Below are 25,846 nucleotides of genomic sequence, written 5' to 3'. Positions count from 1 at the left end.
AAAATTATTAAAAAAGACACACAATTATTAAATAAAGACACAAAATTATTAAAAAAAGACACAAAAATATTTAAAGAAAGACACAAAATTACCAGAAAAGACACAAAATTACCAAAAAAAGACAAAAATATTAAAAAAGACACAAAATTACCAAAAAATTACACAAAATTACTGAAAAAAGCACAAAATTATTTTATAAAAGACACAAAATTACTTAAAAAAACCCCCCACAAAATTACTAAAAAAACCCAAATTACAAAAATAGACACAAAAAAATTAAAAAAGACACAAAATTACCAAAAAATTACACAAAATTACTGAAAAAAGCACAAAATTATTTTATAAAAGACACAAAATTACAAAAAACCCCCCCACAAAATTAAAAAAAAAACTCCAAATTACAAAAATAGACACAAAATTATTTAAAAGAGACACAAAATTACCAAAAAGAGGAAAAAAATGACTGAAAAAACACTAAATTACTTAAAAAAGACACAAAATTACAAAAAAGACACAGAATGATCAGAATATACACAGAATTACCAAAAAATAAACAAAATTATTTAAAAAAGACACAGAATTACCAAAAAATACACAAAATTACTAAAAAAGACAAGAAATTACCAAAAAAGACACACAATTATTAAAAAAAGACACACAATTATTAAAAAAACACAAAAATATTAAAAAAGACACAAAATTACCAAAAAAATTACACAAAATTACTGAAAAAAAGCACAAAATTATTTTATAAAAGACACAAAATTACTAAAAAAAAACCCCACAAAATTACAAAAAAAACCCAAATTACAAAAATAGACACAAAAATATTAAAAAGACACAAAATTACCAAAAAATTACACAGAATTACTGAAAAAAAGCACAAAATTATTTTATAAAAGACACAAAATTACTAAAGAAAGACACAAAATTATTAAAAAAAGACACACAATTATTAAAAAAAGACACAAAATTATCAAAAAAAGACACAAAAATATTTAAAGAAAGACACAAAATTACCAGAAAAGACACAAAATTACCAAAAAAAGACACAAAAATATTAAAAAAGACACAAAATTACCAAAAAATTACACAAAATTACTGAAAAAAAGCACAAAATTATTTTATAAAAGACACAAAATTACTAAAAAAAACCCCACAAAATTACAAAAAACCCCCAAATTACAAAAATAGACACAAAAATATTAAAAAAGACACAAAATTACCAAAAAATTACACAAAATTACTGAAAAAAGCACAAAATTATTTTATAAAAGACACAAAATTACTAAACAAAACCCCACAAAATTACAAAAAAAACTCCAAATTACAAAAATAGACACAAAATTATTTAAAAAAGACACAAAATTACCAAAAAGAGGAAAAAATGACTGAAAAAACACTAAATTACTTAAAAAAGACACAAAATTACAAAAAAGACACAGAATGACCAGAAAATACACAGAATTACCAAAAAATAAACACAATTATTTAAAAAAGACACAGAATTACCAAAAAATACACAAAATTACTAAAAAAGACACAAAATTACTAAAAAGACAAGAAATTACCAAAAAAGACACACAATTATTAAAAAAGACACAAAATTATTAAAAAAAGTCACAAAATTACCAAAAAAAGACACAAAATTACCAAAAAATTACACAAAATTACTGAAAAAAAGCACAAAATTATTTTATAAAAGACACAAAATTACTAAAAAAAACCCCACAAAATTACAAAAAAAAAACAAATTACAAAAATAGACACAAAAATATTAAAAAAGACACAAAATTACCAAAAAATTACACAAAATTACTGAAAAAAGCACAAAATTCTTTTATAAAAGACACAAAATTACTAAAAAAAAACCCCACAAAATTACAAAAAAAACTCCAAATTACAAAAATTATTTAAAAAAGACACAAAATTACCAAAAAGAGGAAAAAAAATGACTGAAAAACACTAAATTACTTAAAAAAACACAAAAATACAAAATGACACAGAGGTCAAAGAAAATCGTCATGTTGATAAAAACAAATTATAACTTTGTTGATCCAAAGCTTGTGATGAGGAAATATTAACCTGATTAAATGTATAGGCCACAACACTTGACAGAATTAACACGTTTATTTAAAGCCAATTTGTTTGTTTTTCTTTCTTTTTTTGGGTCCTGTTATTGTTATTTTTCCCAGAAGGCGCTCCTTGAAAATGTTTTAATCATCAGAAGTGGGCCCTAATTTACAAAAGTCAAGTCAAATCAAAGTTTATTAATAGAGCACATTTTAAAACAACCTCATTTGACCAAAGTGCTGTACAGTTATTAAAATACAATAAAATCATACACAAATATAGTAATAAATAAAAACAATGAAAACAAGAAAATAATACTAAAACAATAAAACAGTAATAAAAAAATCAATTTAAAAACAGAGTTAGAGATAAAAAGGAAATAAATTAATAAAAAGTAAAAAAAAATAAAAGAAAAAAGATTGAGAACCCCTATAAATAGTCTTAATGGAAACTATTTTGGCATTTATTTACTATTTTTTTCTATCCAACTCATCTTCTGTCCATTGTTAAAAGTCTGTTGTTGCGCTGGTTGGAATTAATGAATACATGCAGCTGTAAAACAAATTCAACAAACAAACAAATAAAATTAAGTAAAGATGTATGGCAGGTATGCACACACACACACACACACACACACACACACACACACACACACACACACACACACATATATATATATATATATTTATTTTTTTTATTTTTTTATTTTTTTATTCCTTTAAATTCATGCCTGTTAGTAGTCCCAACCTCTTTAAAGGTTTTTTTTGTCCTCTGGGTATAAAATTCTTATTTATTTTAATTGCTGAAATGTGTCCAATCATTTCATCCACTGGCTGGCAGAGCTTTTATTATTTGTCATCATTTTATGTCAATAAAACAGTAGAAAAAATCAACACATATGTGACAATAAAAAGAAAACAAAAAGGACTGAAGAGCCATCATAATCTATATCTGATCAACAAAATTGTCATTTTTGTATTGAGCTCGAAGACTGAAATAGTTTTGATTTATAGAAGAAGTCACATTATAACCAATAAATGTATTTAATACTGGTCTATAACTAATTATAAAATATTTCCACAGGCTCATACTGAGGTTTTCCATCAATTTAAGAAACATAAAGGCTGATGCGCAGACATGTCAATTGTGGAAATTTTCTCTGATTAACAACCTGTAATTTGGGTGGATAAATATCTTTTCCATCACATTTTTTTCTCCAAAATAACATATTTTGATTTAGGTACATCCAAATTAACTACTGTAAAAATGAAATAATTATTAATTATTATTATAAGTATAATAACAATGATTTAATTATGTATATATATATACACTTAGATAGGCAGGGATATCCCCTTGTATACATTCTGAATCTACCTACACACATATAAAAATAGAAAAAAAATAAACAAATAAATAAAATACTAAAAGGATTGTACTCTGTTTTTATTTTTAATTTTAAATTATGTGTTTCTACTTCCATTATTTACCTCTATTATTTTTCAAGGTTGATGTGATATTATTTTGTAAAACAAACTGCGGGCGGAAGCAGTGGACGTTCTAAGCTGTGTCACATAGTCGCTTCTGATTGGTCGATCACGCTAACGTTCTATCGCACCAATGAGCGCTCAGCAAGAAGCCGCTCGTGGTTATATAAAGACGGGCTGCGATATGCTGCGACATTTTATTTCTTCTCTTTGAAATAAACTGATTGAAACATGTCCGGAAGAGGCAAAGGCGGCGGAAAAGTCAGAGCGAAGGCCAAGTCCCGCTCCTCCCGTGCCGGGCTCCAGTTCCCCGTGGGTCGTGTCCACAGGCTGCTCAGGAAGGGCAACTACGCTCAGCGTGTCGGCGCCGGAGCTCCGGTCTACCTGGCGGCGGTGCTGGAGTACCTGACCGCTGAGATCCTGGAGCTGGCTGGAAACGCCGCCCGGGACAACAAGAAGACCAGGATCATCCCCCGACACCTGCAGCTCGCCGTCCGCAACGACGAGGAGCTCAACAAGCTGCTGGGTGGAGTCACCATCGCTCAGGGTGGTGTGCTGCCCAACATCCAGGCTGTCCTGCTGCCCAAGAAGACCGAGAAGGCCGCCGGCAAGAGCAAGTAAAGCTCCAACCTTCAACCACCACAAAGGCTCTTTTAAGAGCCACCCACTTCTTCTAAAAGAGTTGATTTCTCCCTAACAATTTAGACAGTGACATGACTTGTAGTACAATTATTAAATGCTATACATTAATGTTTAATATAACAGTGTGTCGGTCTGGATCACCAATAAAAAGCTGACAAGTTAATCTGTTTTGGCTTCACAAACGGAAATGCCAAACAGATTAAACAGAAACTCTTAAAACTGGTGAAAAAAAGCATTGTGGGCTGTTCCTGTCAATGTCGCCAACTACACCATAAACTACTTCTTTAAAATGTCAAGTATTGTAGACAATGGTGTTTATTTTTGTTGAACTTCAATTTACGAAAACTAACAAAAGTAGACCAGTTAACTATCTAATACAACTCCATTGTGACCATTGACAGGCATTTTTTTCGGAGCAAACTTTATTAGATGAAAGCATATATTAAAAATATATATATATTGGATTAAATTGTTTACAAAGTTGCAGTCAGTCAATAAATTAAAATGTTTTTTATTGGCTCCATCCAAAATTAAAAATTCAAACATTCTATTTTTTCCCCATCTACTCTCATTCAACATTTGTTTTTGTCCTGCAACCCAGTATTACTGTAACCCCCCCTCAACTGTTTATGATACTGATGTTATCAGATCAGAAATACATATATATAAATATATACAATACATATTATATAAAATAAGTGTTTAGCTTCAAAAGGAAAAAAGAAAATATTCTAATTCTAATTAAGAGAATTTAACCATATTAATTAAAATGACCAGCCATGATGCTGAATATTTAACAACTATATTTTGGTGGATATATAAGAACTTAATATAACAGGCCTGTAGGATATATAATGTTTTTTAACCGGAAGTATGGCTGGTAGGATCTCTTGGTTATAATTAATGACTAATGAGATTACTAACAGCCGTATGGTATCGTAATAAAATAAAATAAATGTCAGTATAGTTGGTTAGTTTAGTTTAAGCTTCCACTGAGAGTGACCTGTTACAAACGGCATAGTCATGGTTTGCTTTTATTTTGAAGGCGAGTTGTTCAGCGGAAATGCAGCGGTTAACAGCCGCGAGCTTGAAAAGAAAAAAAAGGCGGGCTGAGCTGAGACTGACTGTTCTCTTCTACGTCCGCAGTTCATGAATAAATCCTCAGAGCCTTCCGACCAGCAGCACATTTCTTTTTGTTCATCTCGACTGAAGACTTGAAAACATGTCTGGACGCGGCAAGGGAGGCAAAGGACTCGGTAAAGGAGGCGCCAAGCGGCACCGTAAAGTGCTCCGTGATAACATCCAGGGCATCACCAAACCCGCCATCCGCCGTCTGGCTCGCCGCGGCGGAGTCAAGCGTATCTCCGGTCTGATCTACGAGGAGACCCGCGGTGTGCTCAAGGTCTTCCTGGAGAACGTCATCCGTGATGCCGTCACCTACACCGAGCACGCCAAGAGGAAGACTGTGACCGCCATGGATGTGGTGTACGCTCTCAAGAGGCAGGGCCGCACCCTGTACGGCTTCGGAGGCTAAACACCACGAGGCTGCTCCAACAACACAACGGCTCTTTTAAGAGCCACCCACACACCACAAAGAGACGGTTCCTTATTTTGAATTTTAATTATATTACTTTTTCCTCAAAAGCCATGAGTGTTTCCAAGCATATTAACTCAAGGTGTGCGTTATTCAGTATGTAATGTGAATATAACATTAAGATACAAGCTGCCTACATCTTCACTCACTTTATAGACAATTATCTTGTAGCATCACTCCGAAGTTTTTACCTAAATTTGCAGCTTCAGTTAATTCAGTATGCCCAAACATGGCTACCACGATGGTCAATTTAATAAGTACTCTTTAACCATGTGTTGTAATTTTCCCAATGGAGTGTCGTTAAAGCACCAACATTTTATCTGATGTTATGTAGCAGTAAATAAATTAGCCTGCACAGTTATGGTGTTAGTTATATGCAAACAAACATATAATATTCTATTAATGAAAACATGTAACAGTATGTTCATTTTTTTACTTTGTGGTTTATAGTTCCTGTAAATTGAAGATGAGTTGGCTAAACATTTGCCCTATTTACAGGACTAATCCACATTTTTCATGTATTCATAAGACTTTAATGTATTTGTAAGATATCTCTCAGATGGGTTATTTGTGTTACATCAGCTAAAGTACAGAGAACGGTTTAGAATAGAATAACCTTCATTGTCATTGCAGAGTAACAAGTATAACGAGATAAGCCCGTCCAAACGTATAAAACACCCACAAACAATATGACAGAGGTAAACAGGACAGGAAGACAGTATGAAAATAGAGAAATATAAGGCCCATTTCAGACTTACGGGTACATTTGAAGTTTAGACAAAATATATTTTTTTCATTTTTTTTTCATAATACCTTTTTCATTCCCATAGAGAATACTTTGAATTTAAAACTTCCAGCATTTGCCAAGCTTAAACATGTAAGATTTAAAATATTTGTTCTGAAAATCATCGTAGTAACAGCAAAATCAGTCAACTCTGTTGCAGACAAATGAGGGTAAATATTTATAGTATTCAAATGTAATACATTTTAAAACCATGTCTTTCCTAAGAGAACTTTTGTCTTTACATCCACTAATTCAACTTTAAATTTTCTAAGATAAAGATTCTTTTTTCAGGAGTAAAAACATTGACACATTTAATTGGAAAGTTGCCAAGACAGTTTGGATTTTCTCTAAATATTGCTCCAAAAATGAATTAAACACTTTGAAATTTCCTGTATAGTGAGAATGTTAGTTATGACGCAGCTTCTGGTTAATTTGTCAACAATAAAACATATTTAATTAGATTTTTTTAAAACAAAACTGTGTGTAACAGAGTTGACATGAATAACAGAGTTGACAAACTGTGTAAAAGGCCAAAAACAGTAACTCTGTTATCATTGAAATTTTGAAACATGTAACAGAGTTGACGTTTTCCACTATTTTGTGCTTTAACTCCACGTGCTAGCTTAAAACCAGGTACCACATGTCATGAATAATACCATAATTTTATGAATTTTCCTCATATAATTGTTTTTAAAAAAATGACTGACATATTCACTAGAATATCAAAGTAACAGATTCAATACTTTGTTCAATACTTTTAACGCTTTTTCAAAACTCTTCACACAGTTACCAACATCAGCCTGTGTGGACGAAACAATTAACACAATTCTTCTTCTTTTGACACAAAATACACACATTTTACACATTTAAAATTAGTTTTAACTCCTTTTACACACAAGCTCAATCAAGACCAAAACAGTAGATGTTAACTGGTGAATTTTCAATTGTTTTCACACGGTTTGTCAAAACAGAAAACCTCATGTTCAAAACTAATGAACTGAAGATTACATTGATCACAGCTTCTGCTCCTTTTTCTTTTTGTCTATTTGGCAATACAGTAATGAATGACAGCTGATTTTTTTTTACCTCTTTACTCTACTGTAAGTCATTTTAATTTGCAATACAGTAAAGTGTTTACTGCAAATCCTGTCATTCACTATCTTCTTCTTTCATACGTAAACATTCTGCAAAGCTGCTCTGACACGGCTCGTTCACTTTCTGTACTGAGTGTTGTACAAAAAAGGACCAAAATTCATGGCCAACAAATGAAAAATGAAGAACATCATCACAAACATTGTCTCTATGGAGTCTTGGGCTATTCTGTCCATTTTTGAATCATTTTCATGTCTTTTCATGTCTTTGTAAGTCATTTTGTGTCTTTTTTTAGTCCTTCAGTCCAACATAAAATGTGATTTTGAATCTTTTTTTACTTTCAAAACACTATCATGCTCAATAAAGAATTTTACAGTAAATGTTGCAAATGTGAACAAAGGTCGCAAATACAACATATACGTTGGTATTGGTATTGGTGACTCCAGAGGGTTAATTTACATGTATGATCAATACAATAATCTGTTGATTGTAAAAGAAAAAGGAAAAAAAGTAGATAAGAAACATGCAAAGTGATTCGGTTTGTGTTCTTCCATCAGTTGTCAGTGTTTTTTATGACATTGTGCTGTGACTGACTAAATGTTTCTGTTGGAAGACAACGTGTGTCAGTGTTTTGGTAGATTTGGTGAACTGTGTTAGTGTATTATTGTATTTTGGAAGTGTGTGTCTGTGTTTAGTTACACTGGGTGATTTTGACCATGAAATTAACTGTTTGGGGAATTGTGTGTATCAGGTGTGATGTGCTTTAACAGTTTTGAAAAAGTTTTTAAGGTTCTGACAAACGAGTCATAGCGGTTGTGAAAAACTGTAATGAGAGAGAAAGTTTATCATACTACAGTTCCCTCCAAATATCTTCTGCAACAGGAAGTGACATCACTGGGTGCAGGTCTCATGTTTTTATTTGAATGCTGTCGGGTTTTTATGTGGTTTTATAACAGAGATAACAGAGTTGACCAGATCACAGGGGCAGATAAAAAATATATATTTTTAATGTTGAAATCCCATGTATTACAGAAAATAATAATAATAATAATACTCTGTGCAACTGTAAGTATAAGTATTTATAGAATTAGCACAAAAATATGCTAATTTTAATGAATTATTTTATGTTAATTCAATATGAACATGTGAATCACAAGCTGAAGACAGCCAATGATTGGTGGCTGGGAATCATTTAATGAATATTTTACATATAAATTGTGCCTAAAATACACACCAAACATTATTATTGGTGAACATTCAATATAATTAGCATTATTATTTAAAATACATATGTATATTGATTATAGTGAGTCTCCATTTTGGTAATACACCTACCCAGCTGTAGTAATATGAATATATGTATCACTATAACTACATAACATCTATTTACAAGTGAGTTTTAATAATTTAAAAGCTTATTATTTATGATTGCATAGGAGGAATTGACTCTTTCAGAAGAAGTGGGTGGCTCTTAAAAGAGCCTTTGTGGTGGTTGAAGGTTGGAGCTTTACTTGCTCTTGCCGGCGGCCTTCTCGGTCTTCTTGGGCAGCAGGACAGCCTGGATGTTGGGCAGCACACCACCCTGAGCGATGGTGACTCCTCCCAGCAGCTTGTTGAGCTCCTCGTCGTTGCGGACGGCGAGCTGCAGGTGTCGGGGGATGATCCTGGTCTTCTTGTTGTCCCGGGCGGCGTTTCCAGCCAGCTCCAGGATCTCAGCGGTCAGGTACTCCAGCACCGCCGCCAGGTAGACCGGAGCTCCGGCGCCGACACGCTGAGCGTAGTTGCCCTTCCTCAGATGTCTGTGGACACGACCCACGGGGAACTGGAGCCCGGCACGGGAGGAGCGGGACTTGGCCTTTGCTCTGGTCTTTCCGGATTTGCCTCTTCCAGACATGATTAGGTTCTTGTATTCTTCGAGTGGCTCGACAGGATGTAGCTGTTAGCGGCGACACCGACTTTATATTTATAACACAGCTGCGCTCTCATTGGTCACATTGAGCGTTACTTTGATCGGCCAATCAGAAACGACTTCATGTCAGCGTCATATTTCCAACAGTTCTGTGGGGGATTCCCAGGAAAACAAACACAGTCAGATGTAGTGTTCAGTTTTCTTAACACATCTCAACGTAAAGTGTATTTGGGATATTAATTATCCTTATGACACGTCTGATTTGACACCAGTTGAACGCTTGACATGCTTTGATATTATTATCATCATATTCCACGGCATTCTGTTGTCTGTTTTTGATCGTCACATGAGAGATCATGCGATTATCTTTTATCTGAAGTGTAAGTGAAAGCATGATAATATCAGAAACAAACGTAAAAATGCAAAAGACAGCAGTTATTGCTTAAAATTAAACTAATTTAACTATAAAACATGTTTCTTTTTTACTTACAGCTTCGAAAATACAGGAAGAGCTCAATTTGGCCCCGCCCACAGGAACACGGCCACATTACCTGTTCTCTCTTACGTCCGCAGACCACAGCCCTCTTGTTATGATTCAGAATGACGGTTGGAAATCAACTACTGTACGTGTATTTTCTTCATTCTGACTTTCCCTTGGTATTAATCAAATAACAATGTAGTCTGCAAAGCTTAACATTCAAACATCCTTATAGACTAGATCTGCTCTTATACTTACAGCAAATTATTGGCAGTAAAACTGGAGCAAATTGTTACATTTCAACCCCAATAACCATTTCCTGTTTTAACAATGTAATTTGTATTGATTGACCCCTCTTAACTCGGTCTATAAATGTATATACATTTTAAATATGTCATAAATAATGTGTGTTCTTTTTCAAAAAGATACTATGTCACCATTTCACAATTGTGTTACCACTCATTTGTGTTTGTGGTAAAAATATATATACACATTCAGCTTGTATTAGTAGTACGGCCTACAGTTAACACTGAGCTTGTAACTTACTAGCCTAATGTTTGTGATTAACCCTCATCTCTACAGATACATGGTTTGCAATTTTATCATAATGCAGCCTTAATTAAAACTTCTAGTAATATGTATATCGATTATGATAGATATCTATGTAAAAATATATATCTCATGTAATAAAATGGAGAATCGCAGCTTTTCAGTTAAGTGAAGTGGCTCTTAAAAGAGCCTTTGTGTTATTGAGTAGAGGTTGGTTAGTTTAAGCTCTCTCTCCACGGATCCTGCGGGCCAGCTGTATGTCTTTGGGCATGATGGTGACCCTCTTGGCGTGGATGGCGCAGAGGTTGGTGTCCTCGAAGAGTCCGACCAGGTAGGCCTCGCTGGACTCCTGCAGAGCCATGACGGCGGAGCTCTGGAAGCGCAGGTCGGTCTTGAAGTCCTGAGCGATCTCCCTGACCAGGCGCTGGAAGGGCAGCTTGCGGATGAGCAGCTCGGTGGACTTCTGGTAGCGGCGGATCTCTCGGAGAGCCACAGTACCGGGCCTGTAACGGTGGGGCTTCTTGACGCCGCCGGTGGCCGGGGCGCTCTTGCGGGCTGCCTTGGTGGCCAGCTGCTTCCTGGGAGCCTTTCCTCCGGTGGATTTACGGGCGGTCTGCTTGGTTCTTGCCATCGTTAGCGAGTCTCTGCTTCTCTTTAGTCAAGAAAAGAAGTTGTACCGCTGCACTGTCAGCGGGTGCTCTATATAGCCAGAGCCGGAGCGCCGAACGCTCTGATTGGTCCAATTTCCGCGCGTGGTATTTGCTAGCAGCTTAGCCATTGGGCAAAACAAATTTGAAAATTCAAACTATCCCGCTCATTTAATGTCTATTGTTTTGTAATTTTTTAACGCTTTGAGGTACTGACAATAATAAAATAAGAGTAAGTTAACATCTAATATTAATATTTATTAACAAAACACTAAATGTGGTCAAGTTTGTTAACATGTTTCAGCCATAAACTTTATTTAAAAAAAAAGGTTTCCACAGGGCTCTGTTGTCATAATGATTGGTTTAGGTTTAAGGAATTTAACATTTGATTAATGGAGACATTGTTCTGCATTTTGTAGACTACTGAAGACAAATGTTGTGGTAAAGTATCCAGTGGTGGAATAAAACTAAGTTTTTTACTCAAGTGCTGTTGTTGGGTTCGATTTCAAGGTACTTGTACTTTACTTCTCTATTTATATTTTCTGTAGCTTTATACTTATTAATCCACATTGTTTTAGAGGCAGATGTTATAATTTTTACTCCACTACATTTACCTTACAGCTTCATTTACTTTCCAGTTCGAGTTTTAATATTAAAAAACATGAACAATTTAAAATAATTCAAACACATAACAATATTAAGTATTAAAATGACCTTTACTTCATTAGAATGCCGTTTACATAACAAGTACTTTTAATTTTGATCCTTTACATTTTGATACTTTTACTTCAGTAAGTTTTGAATACAGGACTTTTACTTGTGGAGTAATTTCACAGTGTGGTATTAGTACTTTCACTTAAGTAAAATATATGAATACTTCCTTCACTACTGCATACTATAAAACATCATGTTTGATATTAAATGACTGTTGTTTGCCTAAATGTCCACTAGATGGAAGTATTAGGCCTCCAAAGCAAACCTGCTGGGGTCTTTAGGAGAAAAAAATGATATGAACTGGTGTTGTTAAATATATTTAATGGTGACAATTATGTCAAATGAAAACCTTTTATCTCATGTTGAACAGACTGCTGGAATCACAGTTTCCATTTACATTAATTCAGAAATTTATTATTTTGCCTAAAATGCATCCATATTCATGCCCTGCACTAGTATAGTGATAGTGTCCTACAAAGCCTAACAGCAGTTACTACATTTTTGGTTGAAATTGAGTTATAACTAAAAAATGAACTACTTGATATCTGTTTTATCTTGTGACAAAGTTTAAGATTTCAATTTTGCTTTATTTCAGACAAATAATGATTAAAAAATTGCAGAAACTACAAAATTCAACTCAAAACCAAAGCAGACCACAGTAACTTCACTTTGACTGTGATACAGTGCAGCCTTGTATTTCTTAAATGTGTTGAATAGTGAAGACTAATAATAACAATAATAAAAATGATGAGTTTATTTGATAGGGAAATTATTCTCTAGATAATGATTAAGTAAAAAAGTGAGATAAAATTATATTAAGACTAGAATATAACATTACTTTATAGTATGAAGTCTAAAATACACTAATCTTTTTTTTTAAAGTTGTTAAACACTTTTAAATACATTTATAACAAAATCAATCTGAGAATGTTTATTCACTGAAAACAAAATATAGAAGCTGAAGGAAGACAACTACATTGTCGTCACTGCATCACTATTATAACATTTTACAGCAACGCAAAACCAGAGTGCAGTGACTACATTTTGGGGGTCAAAGGTCAAATAAATCGTCACGATTTTTAAGCATCAATATTACATCATCAATACATGTAGAAATAAGTGTAATATCACTGACCTACCTATAACCCATTTGGCTCCGCAGTTAAAAAACATTAAAAAACTTTAAAGCAGTTTTTCTCAGTTTTACCCTTTTTGCTAGTTACTGCAGTTAGACTCTGTAGAGCAGAATAAATGTTACCAACATGTTTATGCTGAATATATCGTGTACATATCTTATAAAGGCTACAATAAACATCACACATAGCTTGAATTATTTCAGCCTATTTAACTTATTGTTCTACTATAATTGCTGCAAATATGTTACATATAAATCACAAACTGTCAAAACTGTTGATACAGCTAAAAGTGTATGTATTAAGCGTACATTCACAACTGCCCTTTATAATTCAATCTATAAAATTTGTAATATACATGTGTGAATCTTCGATTGACTGCATGTGGTTTTCATTACTTGTCTCTGCAATGACAATAAAATTCAAGTATAAATGAAAGCCACGAATTAAGGAATAAAAAGGAAATCATATGTGATGGACAAAATATTACATTTTCCGACTGTTTTCTGGTATTTGTCTCATTAGTAAAGCCAAAGATGTGTCATGCAAAATAAAGTTGATTATTAAGAAAAAAAATATTTTTAGAAATGTGTAGCCGTTTATATATATATATATATATATATATATATATATACATATATATATATATATATATATATATATATATATATATACATACATATATATATATATATATATATATATATATATATATATATATATATATATATATATATATATAAACATTGTTAATTAGGTTAAAATGTTAAAAAAAAAAAAAGATTCATGATCCATAATTAAATTAATTTTAAAAAAATTGAAAAACATTTATTCAGGTGTTGATAAAACGTTTTGGTCATTGTCTATGTTGTTAATGGAGATGCTGAAATTTACTGAGAACTTCTATCTTCTATATTTACAGTAATTTGTCTCTGGAACAAGAATATAATGCTGAATGTTTTTATTAAAACATGTTTCTTTGTGCAAGTTTTCAGTGCTGCAGTTCCATCATTTGTCCACCGGGTGACGATGTTGACCACATACTTGTTTATTCTGAGCTGCAGTTTATTCTCACTGACCTAGAATAAACTGTTTATGTTTGTTTTTTTATGTATAAACCAAAATTATTAGATGTATTTTAATCAGTCTTTTCTGTACAGGACTCATAGAAATACATCATAAATATATGTAGTAAACAATATGTATTTATTTAAATAAAAGTTGATTGATATTATATATTATTCATGAATATTTTTTGTTTGGATACAGTTTAATTCTTAGTCGTTTTAGTAACTGTTTTGTCTTGAACATCATAAAGAAAAGGCAAGGCACGTTTATTTATTCAGCATAATACATCAAAAATATCACAACAAAGGGCAGAAAAACTCATTAAAAGAGGATATTTAAAGATATTTCAAACAAAATCAAATCGATGAAAATAGATGTAGAAATAGAATAGAAGCTAAAAAATAATAAAAGTTACAGTTCAGAGTTATTTGGTTAAAAAGCATGTAAAATAAATGCATTAAAATTGTTAAAGGCAGCTGTAAACAGTCTTTAGCCTTGTTTTAACCCTCGAGGCTCCTTAGGGACCAAACGTATACATTCAGCTAATTTTATGTTTTTGATTCTCAATATATCAGTCAGTTTAAAGGCTGATTGTATGAAACTTGGGAAGGGTTTGTTTTTTATTATAATTTTAAAAAAATCCAAAATTCCACTCACACTTCCACTTCACCCTTAAGGCCCATTTTGGTCCCATTGACTCCCATTATAAACACATATTTTTTTCAACACTGTAATCCTGACATAATATAATGCTTTTCCCATGAATACCTAATACATATAAGTCTCTCCCTTCAAAATACATGGACAATAGGTTTTAGGTGTGATGACCCCCTCAAACCACCAGGGGCAGCAGAGATAAATCACATACAGTTTCAATGGTTCTCTTGCAAAATGCATGACAATGAAAAATCTGAACACCATCAAAATGGTCTTGGAAAATGGAAAACATTTCTATATTAAACATACTTTTCAAAGTTGGTCTTTTGTGATTACTGTAATTTCCTAGCTTGGGATAAATAAAGTAGATCTATCTATCTATCTATCTATCTATCTATCTATCTATCTATCTATCTATCTATCTATCTATCTATCTATCTATCTATCTATCTATCTATCTATCTATCTATCTATCTATCTATCTATCTATCTATCTATCTATCTATCTATCTATATATCTATCTATCTATCTATCTATCTATCTATCTATCTATCTATCTAATATTAAAAATGTTTTGAGACACTGAATTTTAGGTCTTCGTTAAATGTAATCCATAATCATTATAATTAGAATAAATTAAATAAATGAAGACATCAAATGTTTCATTCTGTGTGTAATGGATCTATATAATGTGTTATTTCCACTTTTTGAATTTAATTACTAACATAAATAAACTTTTCTATCATATTCTAATTTATTGAGATGAACCTTTAAGTAGGCCAAGTTACTGAAACCATGTCCTTACTATTATTACTTTTAGATGGAAGTTTTTGGTGAACAGCTAGGGAACAAAATCCACCAACAGGCCTCTGAGAGACAGAATGGATCCTCTCACTCCCTGATCACGTCTTAATTAGACAATATAGGCTCTCTGGGCCCACAATTGTTTTTCTGGCTGATAACTTGGCGGATGATCTTAAGTTACAGTTTTTCTCAGTCGCTTTGGTACAATTCTCAAATCATGCTCGACATTTGCAAAACAGTAAGTGCATTTCTCAAAACAATTTGTACAAATAGCAAAACACCATGGATGACCTGCAAAAGCCACTCTCTTGCTCAAAATCCTTAGTTCATCTCTCAAAACTAAATATCCGTGTCAATGAACATGTCAGTGCATCAGAATGACAAGTCCTTGTGTCATTGTGTACGGACAAGACAGTCAAATTGCTTAGTCATGTTGTCAATATAACAGTGTACTCTGGAGGGATGTTCTGATGTAAACTATGGCTAAAGTTTTGATGACAATTATTGTAAATTGTAGGTTACACCTTAGTGTATGTGGAGTTTGAAAGAGACTGGACAAGATTCACATTTACGCTTTTATTTTTTTCCTGATAAAGAAAAGAAAAGACAGCACTGCATAGCACAAAGAAAAAACAAAAACAAAAGTAGAAATGTAAACATAGGACAATCTCCTTAGGGAAAACTGTACATGTGCCTCTATTTTGCCTCTCAAGTCCTCCGCCACGCAGCCTCACTCCTCTTCTTCTTCTTCTCGCTGGCTGTTTACCCCGTCCAATTCCTTGTCCGTCCATTTTCAGAAATTGTAACACTGTGTTGTGCTCCGGCTATATACGTATATACTTGCCAGTTGATTGATTCGTTTGAGAAAGTCAAGATTCACCTAGGAGCAATTTACCAATTCAGGACAGACTTAGAAAAAAAGTCTCATGGAAATGTATAGAAATATGCTTGACATGTTATGACAACGTGTTCAACCATTTTGCATGTAAAGACTTATGCTATGAACTAATGCCTAAATGTTGTGGGTGGTGAGACTATTCAACAGAGACCCATGATAATACATTTTGATCAACATGACATAAGCAATTGATAATGTAGGAAACAGAAGAGAATTGTACATAATCATTTGCATGGATGTACCAAAGCATTTGCAACTTGCTCAAAGAAATGAGAAACTGCTTTTTTGATGTGCACAAGTGACACAATGATGTGAAGATTGAACAGGTAGTTTTGAGAATTTCAGTTCTGATCTGAGAAATGTACCAAAGCGACTGAGAAAAACTGTAAAAATCTAAGAATGTCGTAAATGAAAACACTAAGAAGTTCCTAAGACATATGATAATTCTTAAGGAAAAAAATGGTGAAAAGCATTTCAGAATGTTCTAAGGAACATCTCTCTTTTTTTTTTTTCTTAAGAATTTTCTTAAGTTTTATCTTAAGAACACTTTTGTGACTCCAGGCCTGGACTAGAGGAGGGAGGACGGGTGTGTCTGAAAATAAACTGTGAACTCTGAAATGAAATGTTACTGTTAACATGTTACTGACCGGAGAAAATGAACAGCGACTCCTTGAAGTCTTTCAGTCCAACCAAACGCTGAACAAGACATTTTTAAATAAACTTTGATGAAGTGAAAACACGTGGAAGTGTCAAAGTTGTGTTTAGATGTCCACGTTGCCATGGATACGCATTGTTCTGCTTCTCTCCTGATGACAGCCACCTGTCAATCAAATCACACCCTGCTTTATCATCTGTTTTCTTCTAAATGGGACCATTATTTACACATTAAACATCAGGTTGTCTTGAAGAAGACTTGAAACTAGAGTTTGGGATCATAAGGTTGCCACCAGAATGTTTTCTGAGGTAATAAATCAGGTTTAAAGTGGTCTCAGTTTGTATTGAGGTAGAGATGACGGGACGGTGTCACCCCCTGGTGGAGGATTTACAGATTGCAGGATAAAGACACTTCAAGTTTTCTAACAGCTCAGACCAGGCGGTTGCCACCTGGTATTACAGTTTTTCTCAATTGCTAAAACACATTTTTCCAAACCTCCTGTCCTTTTCTCAGAATTCTAAACACAAAACTCTTTTCTCACACTAGATTCACAAAATCTTTGATTCTTTTAACAAAACCAACCGATCGCCTCAAAATAGTTTGACCTGTTCTCAAAACCAAACAATGTTGTCACATCTTGAACTAACTGGTCAAAATAGAAAAAAACTGCTGAGCATCATTACACACTACACCAAAACATTAAAAACACAGTGTTCAAGGCATGGAGCTCATGGAGAAATGTTTATTGGTCACATTAAAGTATAGCTCATGCATTTTTTGCATTTTCAAAAAGATTGCAAAACTCATTCAGCATTTGCTCTGCATTGAAACTAGAAATTGACAAATGAAAGTGTACAGCCTACAATGTTCTGTAAAAGGAAAAAAATAAATAAAATAAAACCACTCAAACCACTTTACACAGTTGATGGGATAGGACCAACCTGCTGCTCTCTGAACTGGTTTATACTGGTTGTCATGTTGTCTTGACATGAAGAGAAACAAGTGTGATCAATTTTGAATCGTTGTGTTTCATTTGTGTTCATGTTTTGTCTCTTATTGTTTCCATTATGTATCACAAGTGCACCACAGTGTCTTATTGCATGACACTTAGAGTTTTGCAAAATGAATGAGTGAGATCTGGAAATAGTGCCCTTCCTGACACCCTGAGGGCACCACAGTCCATAGAGACTTTTAAAAAAGGACTAAAAACATTCCTTTTTAGCAAAACCTTTGGTTCCTCCCATCTAGATGGTTTTTAGATTATGGATGTATGTTTTCTGTTTTTAGCTGGTTTTTTTTGTTGTTTTTTTTAATTATCTTTATAATTAGAATGTTATGCTTTTAACCCGTAGCACTTTGAGATTTCCTGTAATGTAAAGTGCATTACAAATAAAATGTATTATTATTATTATTATTATTATTATTATTTTACTAGATGAAGATAGTTTATGGTTTTGTCAAAAGGATGTTTGATTCGGGGAATAAGTTTAGACATCTGGGCAACTGATTCACACAACAGGAATAATTAGTGTTTCAGCAATTGAGAAAAACTGTAACCCACTTAAGAACATATATTTTGGTCTGCATGTGAAAGTTTTTCCCAATTGCTAAAACACTAAAACCCACTGGATGAACAAAGTTTGCAGTTGCTCATTTAGCTAATTGTGAAGTCTGTTGTCAATACCTTAAATTTCACAAGGTAAAACTCAATTTGCAGAACTCACTTTGCCTTTTCAGCAGAACTCTAAACACATTCTGCACTCTAATGCACATGTCACCCATACTGGTAAACACGAGTGGCAACAATCAAATACATTAAAGATCACATGTCATTGATTACAGTTTTTCTCAATTGCTGAAACACTAATTATTCCTGTTGTGTGAATCAGTTGCTCAGATGTCTAAACTTATTCCCCGAATCAAACATCCTTTTGACAAAACCATAAACTATCTTCATCTAGTAAAACACTATTTGCAGATCTCAGTCACAAAATGACTACAAAAAGACACAACAGACACAAAATGACAAAAAAATACACAAAAATGACAAAAAAACACTAAATAACTAAAAAAAAGACACAACAACAGACACAAAATGACCAAAAAAGACGGAAAAAGAGACAAAATTACCAAAAAAGACGCAAAAAAGACACAGAAGGACTACCAAAAGACACATAATGACAAAAAAGGAACAAAATGACAAAAAAAGACGAAAAAAAGACACAAAATGACCAAAAAAGACACAAAATGACAAAAAAGGCACAAAGTAAGAAAAAAGACACAACAACAGACACAAAATGACCAAAAAAGACGGAAAAAAGACACAAAATGACCAAAAAAGACGGAAAAAAGACACAAAATGACCAAAAAAGACACAAAATGACAAAAAAAGGCACAAAATAACTAAAAAAAGACACAACAGACACAAAACGACAAAAAAATACACAAAAATGACAAAAAAACACAAAATAACTGAAAAAAGACACAACAGACACAAAATGACCAAAAAAGACGGAAAAAAGACACAAAATGACAAAAAATACAAAATATGACAAAATGACAAAAAAAAACACAAAATAACAAAAAAGACACAACAACAGACACAAAATGACAAAAAAATACAAAATAACAAAAAAAAAGACACAACAACAGACAGAAAATGACAAAAAAGATGGAAAAAAGACACAAAATTACCAAAAAAGACACAAAATGACAAAAAAGGCACAAAGTAACAAAAAAAGACACAACAGACACAACATGACAAAAAATACAAAAAAATGACAAAATGACAAAAAAAACACAAAATAACAAAAAAAGACACAACAACAGACACAAAATGACAAAAAAAGATGGAAAAAAGACACAAAATGACAAAAAAGGCACAAAAATGACAAAAAAAGACAAAATAACAGACACAAAACGACAAAAAAGGCACAAAATAACAAAAAAAGACACAACAACAGACACAAAATGACAAAAAAAGACGGAAAAATAACAAAAAAAAGACACAACAACAGACACAAAATGACAAAAAAATACACAAAAATAACAAAAAAAAACACAAAATAACTAAAAAAAGACACAAGAACAGACACAAAATGACCAAAAAACACACAAAAAAGACATGAAAAGACACGAAAAGGATTCAGAACTCCATAGAGTTAAATACTTAATGTCTTTGTTTCTTTGTCTAAGTTTTCACTGCTGCGGTTTCGTCATTTGTCCACCAGGCGGCGCTGTTGACCACAGACTCCTTTATTCTGACAGCAGTTGAGCTGCAGTTTATTCTCTGTGACTTAGAATAAATAGTAAAGTTCATTTTGATTTTATGTTTAAACCAAAGTGATTAGATTTATTTTAGTCAGTATGGTCTGTTCAAGAATAATAGCTTTAACTGTATATATTGTTTGTACGTTTGAATTATACCAATAAAAGTTGATTGATATTAAAAAATACTCTGGACTATAATATTTTATGTTTAGATAAGGTTTCATTCTGAGTGACTGAAGTTATTGTTGTTTTTTTGTTAAAGAAAATTAAGACCCAACAGAAAAAGGCAGCTTTAACACATTTTGCAAAAAAAACAAAACAAAAAAAACCACACAAATATTTAAGATTTTATTAGTCCCACAACAGGGACATTTTCAGTGGTACAGCTTCAAAAATAGAAAGAAGCATCAATAAATAGTAAACAAGCAATATTAACAAACAATTTAAAAGTATTAACAATTCAAACAATAAGAAATAGAAAAATTAGGAACAATATAGACAGTTAGACACACAGTTGAAACTGCACCGTTATAACGAGATATTTAATATTAATGATCTAAAAGCACTTATATGACATTAAAAGACAATGTGCAAAAAAGAGAAATCAGTGCAGACTGTAAATATTTTATTCAGGAAAAAAATCCCCAAATGCCAAAAATAATGAATAGATTCAATGATACATTAGAGAAAATAATATATAAAGAGCAAACATGCAGCATTTGAAGCAGATTTATGTGTGATAATTTCGATTTTTATTATTTTTGTTAATGATTATGGTGTGTTAACTAAAATCACATAGAGTTACATGTGTATGTAATAATTCAACTATTACAGTCATTATCTATACAGTTAAAAAAATGAGTTGTGAAATATATATTATTTTAATATACCCTAACTCAAGAGTTAGGGTACAAACGTTCACAGTAAAGTGACAATTCATAATATGTACTCTTTCACTGAGTAAATTAAAAAAAATAAAACTTGCTGCCCTGCAATAGAAGCAACTTGTACATTTTTCTGTGCTTAAACCTATGATGTCAAATTATTGCCCACAACTTTATTGTTTTAGATATTAATATAATTTCCTTCTCATTTCTATGAACAATTTCAGACTTTTAGCTGCATGTTGATCCTAAATTGATTTTATTTACAGCATTAATATGTTTTAAAATTAAATAGTATGCTTTTACTGCAGTTATTGTGATATTCATAGATTTCTTTATTAATTTAAATGATTTATTTTCCCTTATTTGACTGACAAAAAACAAGAAAAAGCTCCATAAATGACTTCCACTGTGTGACAGTGTGTGAGAGCTCTTTGATGTTGGGGGGCTGTCGAGGATTCTGTGATGTTAAACTGATAGAAAATATCTGTCAACACATTTCAACAGTTGTCAATAACTTTGGTCCAAATATGATCGTAATATGAATTTAAAAAGATAAACTTTGCTAAATGAAGCACACAAACTTTGCCAGGAAGTGTAAGAGGCAGCCCGTGGCATGTCCCAACCTGACTGTGTTTGCAGACACCAACATAATGTCTTTTTATTAAAAAAATATCCACAACAAATGACAGTTTTCGCATTGGATGTGTGAACTAACATCTCTTCTCACTGTCAAACTCTTTTCAGCGGACTTCAGGTGTATTTTAAAGCTTTTAGGAGAGAAATGGTGAAGAAAAATCACCCAGCGGAGCCTCACACGGCGCCATATGGGACAGGTTTAAGCGCTCCAAAGACAAAAAAACAAAAACTTCTCAGCTTTATTTGACTTAAATGTGAAGAAAAGCTTCTTCGCTATCAGTTCGAGTTAATCTCACACTTTAATACGTCCTCCAGATGTGTATTTTGTGTGTTTTTTGGCGAGGAGAAAACACAAGTGACGCAGTTTTCCTGCAGCCCCGCTGAGCGGCAGGGCGGGTTGACTCTCCACGGTTCTCATGTTGTGTTTAAGTTCCTCTCCGTGCTGGGACTTTTCCATCAGTCACTTCAGACTCGTCCTGACGATCTCACCTGACAACACAATGGCAGAGACACTTCCAGTCGCCGCACCCGAAACTGCACCGGCAAAGGTCCCGGCCAAGCCGGCAAAGAAGAAGACCACCACCAAGACGGTCAAGAAGTCCGGTCCCACCGTCACCGAGGCCATCCTGAGCATCATCCAGCAGTCCAAGGACCGCAAAGGCACCTCTCTCCAGGGCCTGAAGAAGGCGTTGGCCGCTCAAGGCTTCGACAACAACGCTCAGATCAGACGCGCCGTCAAGACCCTGGTGCAGAAACAGGTCCTGAAGCAGACCTCCGGATCAGGCGCCTCCGGGTCTTTCAAGGCAGTGAAGCCCGCAGAGAAGCCCAAGAAGTCGGCACCGGCGAAGAACACCGTCACCAAGGCCAAGAAGCCGGCAGAGACGAAGAAAAGATCCGCCACAGCCCCCAAGAAGAAGACAACAGCCGCCAAGAAGAAGTCGGCACCAACAGGCGGCAAGAAGACAGCAACAGGCGGCAAGAAGACAGCAGCAGCCGCCGCCAAGGCAAAGGGGACCCCCAAGAAGGCAACGAAGCCCAAAAATCCCAAGCCATCGTCGGCGAAGAAGCCAGCAAAGAAGCCCACAGCGAAGAAAGCAGGCAAGACCCCCAGTAAGAAGGGCCCGGCCAAGAGGGCTGCAAAGCCCGCATCGAAGAAGGCAGCGAAGAAACCCGCCAAGAAGTAAACCTACTAATTTACTTCACCACCCAAAAGGCTCTTTTAAGAGCCACCCAAATCTTAAAAAGAGCTTTTATTTCCCCCCTACATGGTTTTATGCGCATGTTAAGGTAAAGTGTGGTTGTTCATGATGTTATTTTTTGCATTATTACAATCCGAAGCAGTGTCAGATAATATACATTTTAGTGTAGAGATGTAGTGAATGTATGTGCTGAATGAGGATAAATGTAAAGCTGTCAAAGGTAAGTATACATGTAAGGTAAGTGTTTCAGTTTAAATTGTTTTTCAGTGAGGTTAACTCATTAATGTATGGATATAAAGGTTATACTTGTACACTCGCTGTTAAAACAATTTTACATTTTTTTCCCTCAACCTGTGATGGCACATTTTTTCCAGATTTTTTTTTTTTTTTTACAATCCATGCACCATTTGATTAATACATGATATAATCGACAGACTAAATTAAGTTTTCCATCGATGCATGAGCTCTAATCATCTAATATCATAACGTAACAGCCAAATAGGGAGATTTTTTTATTACTTTTACTACATTTTTCTTATTAGATTGTGCAGGACTTTTACTTAAATATCAGTATTTTTAATATATTTTTTCCCCCCTAAATAGACATTGTCCTATTTGGTTAAAAGTAACTGAAAATCATATCTACATACAATACTTTAATCTGCTCTGGATGATGTCGGTGATTGAATCATCCCTGGGTGTTTGCTTTATCTTCATCATTCAGGTCCCTCACATCTGCTTTGACTCAGACAGAGTGAATTATATACATTTCTATTTTAGGGATTAATGTATTTTGATATTGATGAGTTTATAAGAACAACTCTGTCTTTTGATATTTTTTAAAAACTTACGTTGAAATTGCATTTTCTTAAAGATTTATGAGTATTTTCAGTTAAAACAGCAGCTTGAATAGAAATATGAATAGAAAAGTCAGCATAAAAACTATATTAATGGTAGAAACAATACATTCACATTTGTTTCAATGTAATATTTTCTTTCATTTGCATTTATTAAATTAAATTGTGTTTTACTGCATTTTACAACATTATACTTTAGAAGCGTGTGTATAGTATTTCAACAACTATACAGATGTGTATCTTAACGGTTGACGTCTTATTTTGAAGGCGCCACATATTTTACCGCTGAAGTGTACAGTTAGTGACGTGGTCTTTTCTGATTGGACGATGATATTCTACTGTGCCGGACCAATGAGAGATCAGATGAGAACTATATAAGCTGACGTCAGAAATCACGATCTTTGTCTGCTTCGACGCGAGTAGATAGACTTGACTGAACATGTCTGGAAGAGGCAAAACCGGCGGCAAAGCCAGAGCGAAGGCCAAGACCCGCTCCTCCCGTGCCGGGCTCCAGTTCCCCGTGGGTCGTGTCCACAGACTGCTCAGGAAGGGCCACTATGCGGAGCGTGTCGGCGCCGGAGCTCCGGTCTACCTGGCGGCGGTGCTGGAGTACCTGACCGCTGAGATCCTGGAGCTGGCTGGAAACGCCGCCCGGGACAACAAGAAGACCAGGATCATCCCCCGACACCTGCAGCTCGCCGTCCGCAACGACGAGGAGCTCAACAAGCTGCTGGGAGGAGTCACCATCGCTCAGGGTGGTGTGCTGCCCAACATCCAGGCTGTCCTGCTGCCCAAGAAGACCGAGAAGGCCGCTAAGAAGTAAACACCTGACTGCTGTGAACACCACAAAAAGGCTCTTTTAAGGGCCACCCACTTCAGCTAATCGAGTTTAATCCTAAACAATAATAACTCATTTAATTCAGGCTAGTGAATATGAATAAGCATTGACTTATTACTAGAATTGAGTTCAGTGTTTATAGGGATATGTTTGTTTATATTACTACAGTGGTGGAGGTCTGCTAGTAGGATGGATGTGAAAATGTGGATTGTTCCTGTTAATGGAGTGAAAATACTGCCAATAAATTATTACATTTCTGTATAATGTATATACAATTTACAAAAAATGGTTAAAAATTACATTGGAAGATTAAGAAATCACTAACAAACTATATATATATATATATATATATATATATATATATAATAAAAGAAAATACCTCATACCTCCTTTTCTATGGATAACCTAACTACTAATTTATGATGATGCCTCAACAACTCATTTTCCACTACATTTGCCATTATATCACTTTGAAGTAAAGATGTATTTACAACATATCTAGAGAACATAAAATACTTAAATATTAGTTTCTCCAGACTTGTAAATGTGTTGTTGAAAGTATCAGCCCCCTATCTTGTAATTTCTCCAAAGTAAAATCAACCATAATCCTGACACTTATACATTCCCTGAGATAATACGAAAAAAAGGTTAGTTTTGTTCCGACTTATTTTTAAGAAATTCATAACATGGTGTTTGACATCTCAGAGCTCCCAGCCATACATTAAAACATTTAAACATCTGCTCTGTATCTTTCATCTGTTGAGATTTTGTTTCATGTTTCATAAACAGTTTGTTTATAATAGCTTCAACTGAGTTTGACCACAAACAAAAATAGTGTTACTCTGCATGACATTTAATGTTTCCATGGATTTATATTAAAGCAAAAATAATCCATAAGTATATACATTTAAAATTGGGATTTAAATAAATAATGTATTTATTATTAAACTAAAATTCCATACATGATTCCAATG

At 33.8% G+C, this 25,846-nt stretch overlaps 5 protein-coding genes across 5 annotated transcripts; 3 read left to right on the top strand and 2 right to left on the bottom strand.

Moving 5' to 3' along the window:
* The first annotated feature begins 3,598 nt into the window (after nucleotides 1–3,598).
* LOC131961173 (histone H2AX-like) lies at nucleotides 3,599–25,321 on the top strand. Its single transcript, XM_059326442.1, has 3 exons — nucleotides 3,599–4,177; nucleotides 8,758–8,770; nucleotides 24,474–25,321. Exons 1-3 carry the CDS (start codon nucleotides 3,792–3,794, stop codon nucleotides 24,855–24,857), a joined length of 783 nt encoding a protein of 260 aa, XP_059182425.1. The 5' UTR covers nucleotides 3,599–3,791; the 3' UTR covers nucleotides 24,858–25,321.
* Nucleotides 5,378–6,172, top strand: LOC131961170 (histone H4). Its single transcript, XM_059326440.1, has one exon. The coding sequence runs from the start codon at nucleotides 5,425–5,427 to the stop codon at nucleotides 5,734–5,736; it is 312 nt and encodes a 103-aa protein (XP_059182423.1). The 5' UTR covers nucleotides 5,378–5,424; the 3' UTR covers nucleotides 5,737–6,172.
* LOC131961159 (late histone H2A.2.2-like) lies at nucleotides 8,987–9,607 on the bottom strand. Its single transcript, XM_059326430.1, has one exon. The coding sequence runs from the start codon at nucleotides 9,564–9,566 to the stop codon at nucleotides 9,180–9,182; it is 387 nt and encodes a 128-aa protein (XP_059182413.1). The 5' UTR covers nucleotides 9,567–9,607; the 3' UTR covers nucleotides 8,987–9,179.
* LOC131961155 (histone H3) lies at nucleotides 10,786–11,266 on the bottom strand. Its single transcript, XM_059326427.1, has one exon. The coding sequence runs from the start codon at nucleotides 11,237–11,239 to the stop codon at nucleotides 10,829–10,831; it is 411 nt and encodes a 136-aa protein (XP_059182410.1). The 5' UTR covers nucleotides 11,240–11,266; the 3' UTR covers nucleotides 10,786–10,828.
* On the top strand, nucleotides 22,322–23,496 carry LOC131961147 (histone H1-like). The gene has a single exon (XM_059326420.1). It carries the CDS (start codon nucleotides 22,395–22,397, stop codon nucleotides 23,160–23,162), a length of 768 nt encoding a protein of 255 aa, XP_059182403.1. The 5' UTR covers nucleotides 22,322–22,394; the 3' UTR covers nucleotides 23,163–23,496.
* Nucleotides 25,322–25,846: the final 525 nt, after the last annotated feature.

Source organism: Centropristis striata, chromosome 22 (assembly GCF_030273125.1).
Source record: "Centropristis striata isolate RG_2023a ecotype Rhode Island chromosome 22, C.striata_1.0, whole genome shotgun sequence".
Classification (NCBI taxonomy): domain Eukaryota; kingdom Metazoa; phylum Chordata; class Actinopteri; order Perciformes; family Serranidae; genus Centropristis; species Centropristis striata.
The sequence above is the reverse complement of the archived record's forward strand: the minus strand, read 5'-3'. Positions and strand labels throughout refer to the sequence as shown.

What these genes read in the sequence shown, in the direction of transcription:
- LOC131961155 (XM_059326427.1), bottom strand. Translation starts at nt 11,239, where the DNA reads ATGGCAAGAACCAAGCAGACCGCCCGTAAATCCACCGGAGGAAAGGCT.
- LOC131961147 (XM_059326420.1), top strand. Translation starts at nt 22,395, where the DNA reads ATGTTGTGTTTAAGTTCCTCTCCGTGCTGGGACTTTTCCATCAGTCAC.
- LOC131961170 (XM_059326440.1), top strand. Translation starts at nt 5,425, where the DNA reads ATGTCTGGACGCGGCAAGGGAGGCAAAGGACTCGGTAAAGGAGGCGCC.
- LOC131961159 (XM_059326430.1), bottom strand. Translation starts at nt 9,566, where the DNA reads ATGTCTGGAAGAGGCAAATCCGGAAAGACCAGAGCAAAGGCCAAGTCC.
- LOC131961173 (XM_059326442.1), top strand. Translation starts at nt 3,792, where the DNA reads ATGTCCGGAAGAGGCAAAGGCGGCGGAAAAGTCAGAGCGAAGGCCAAG.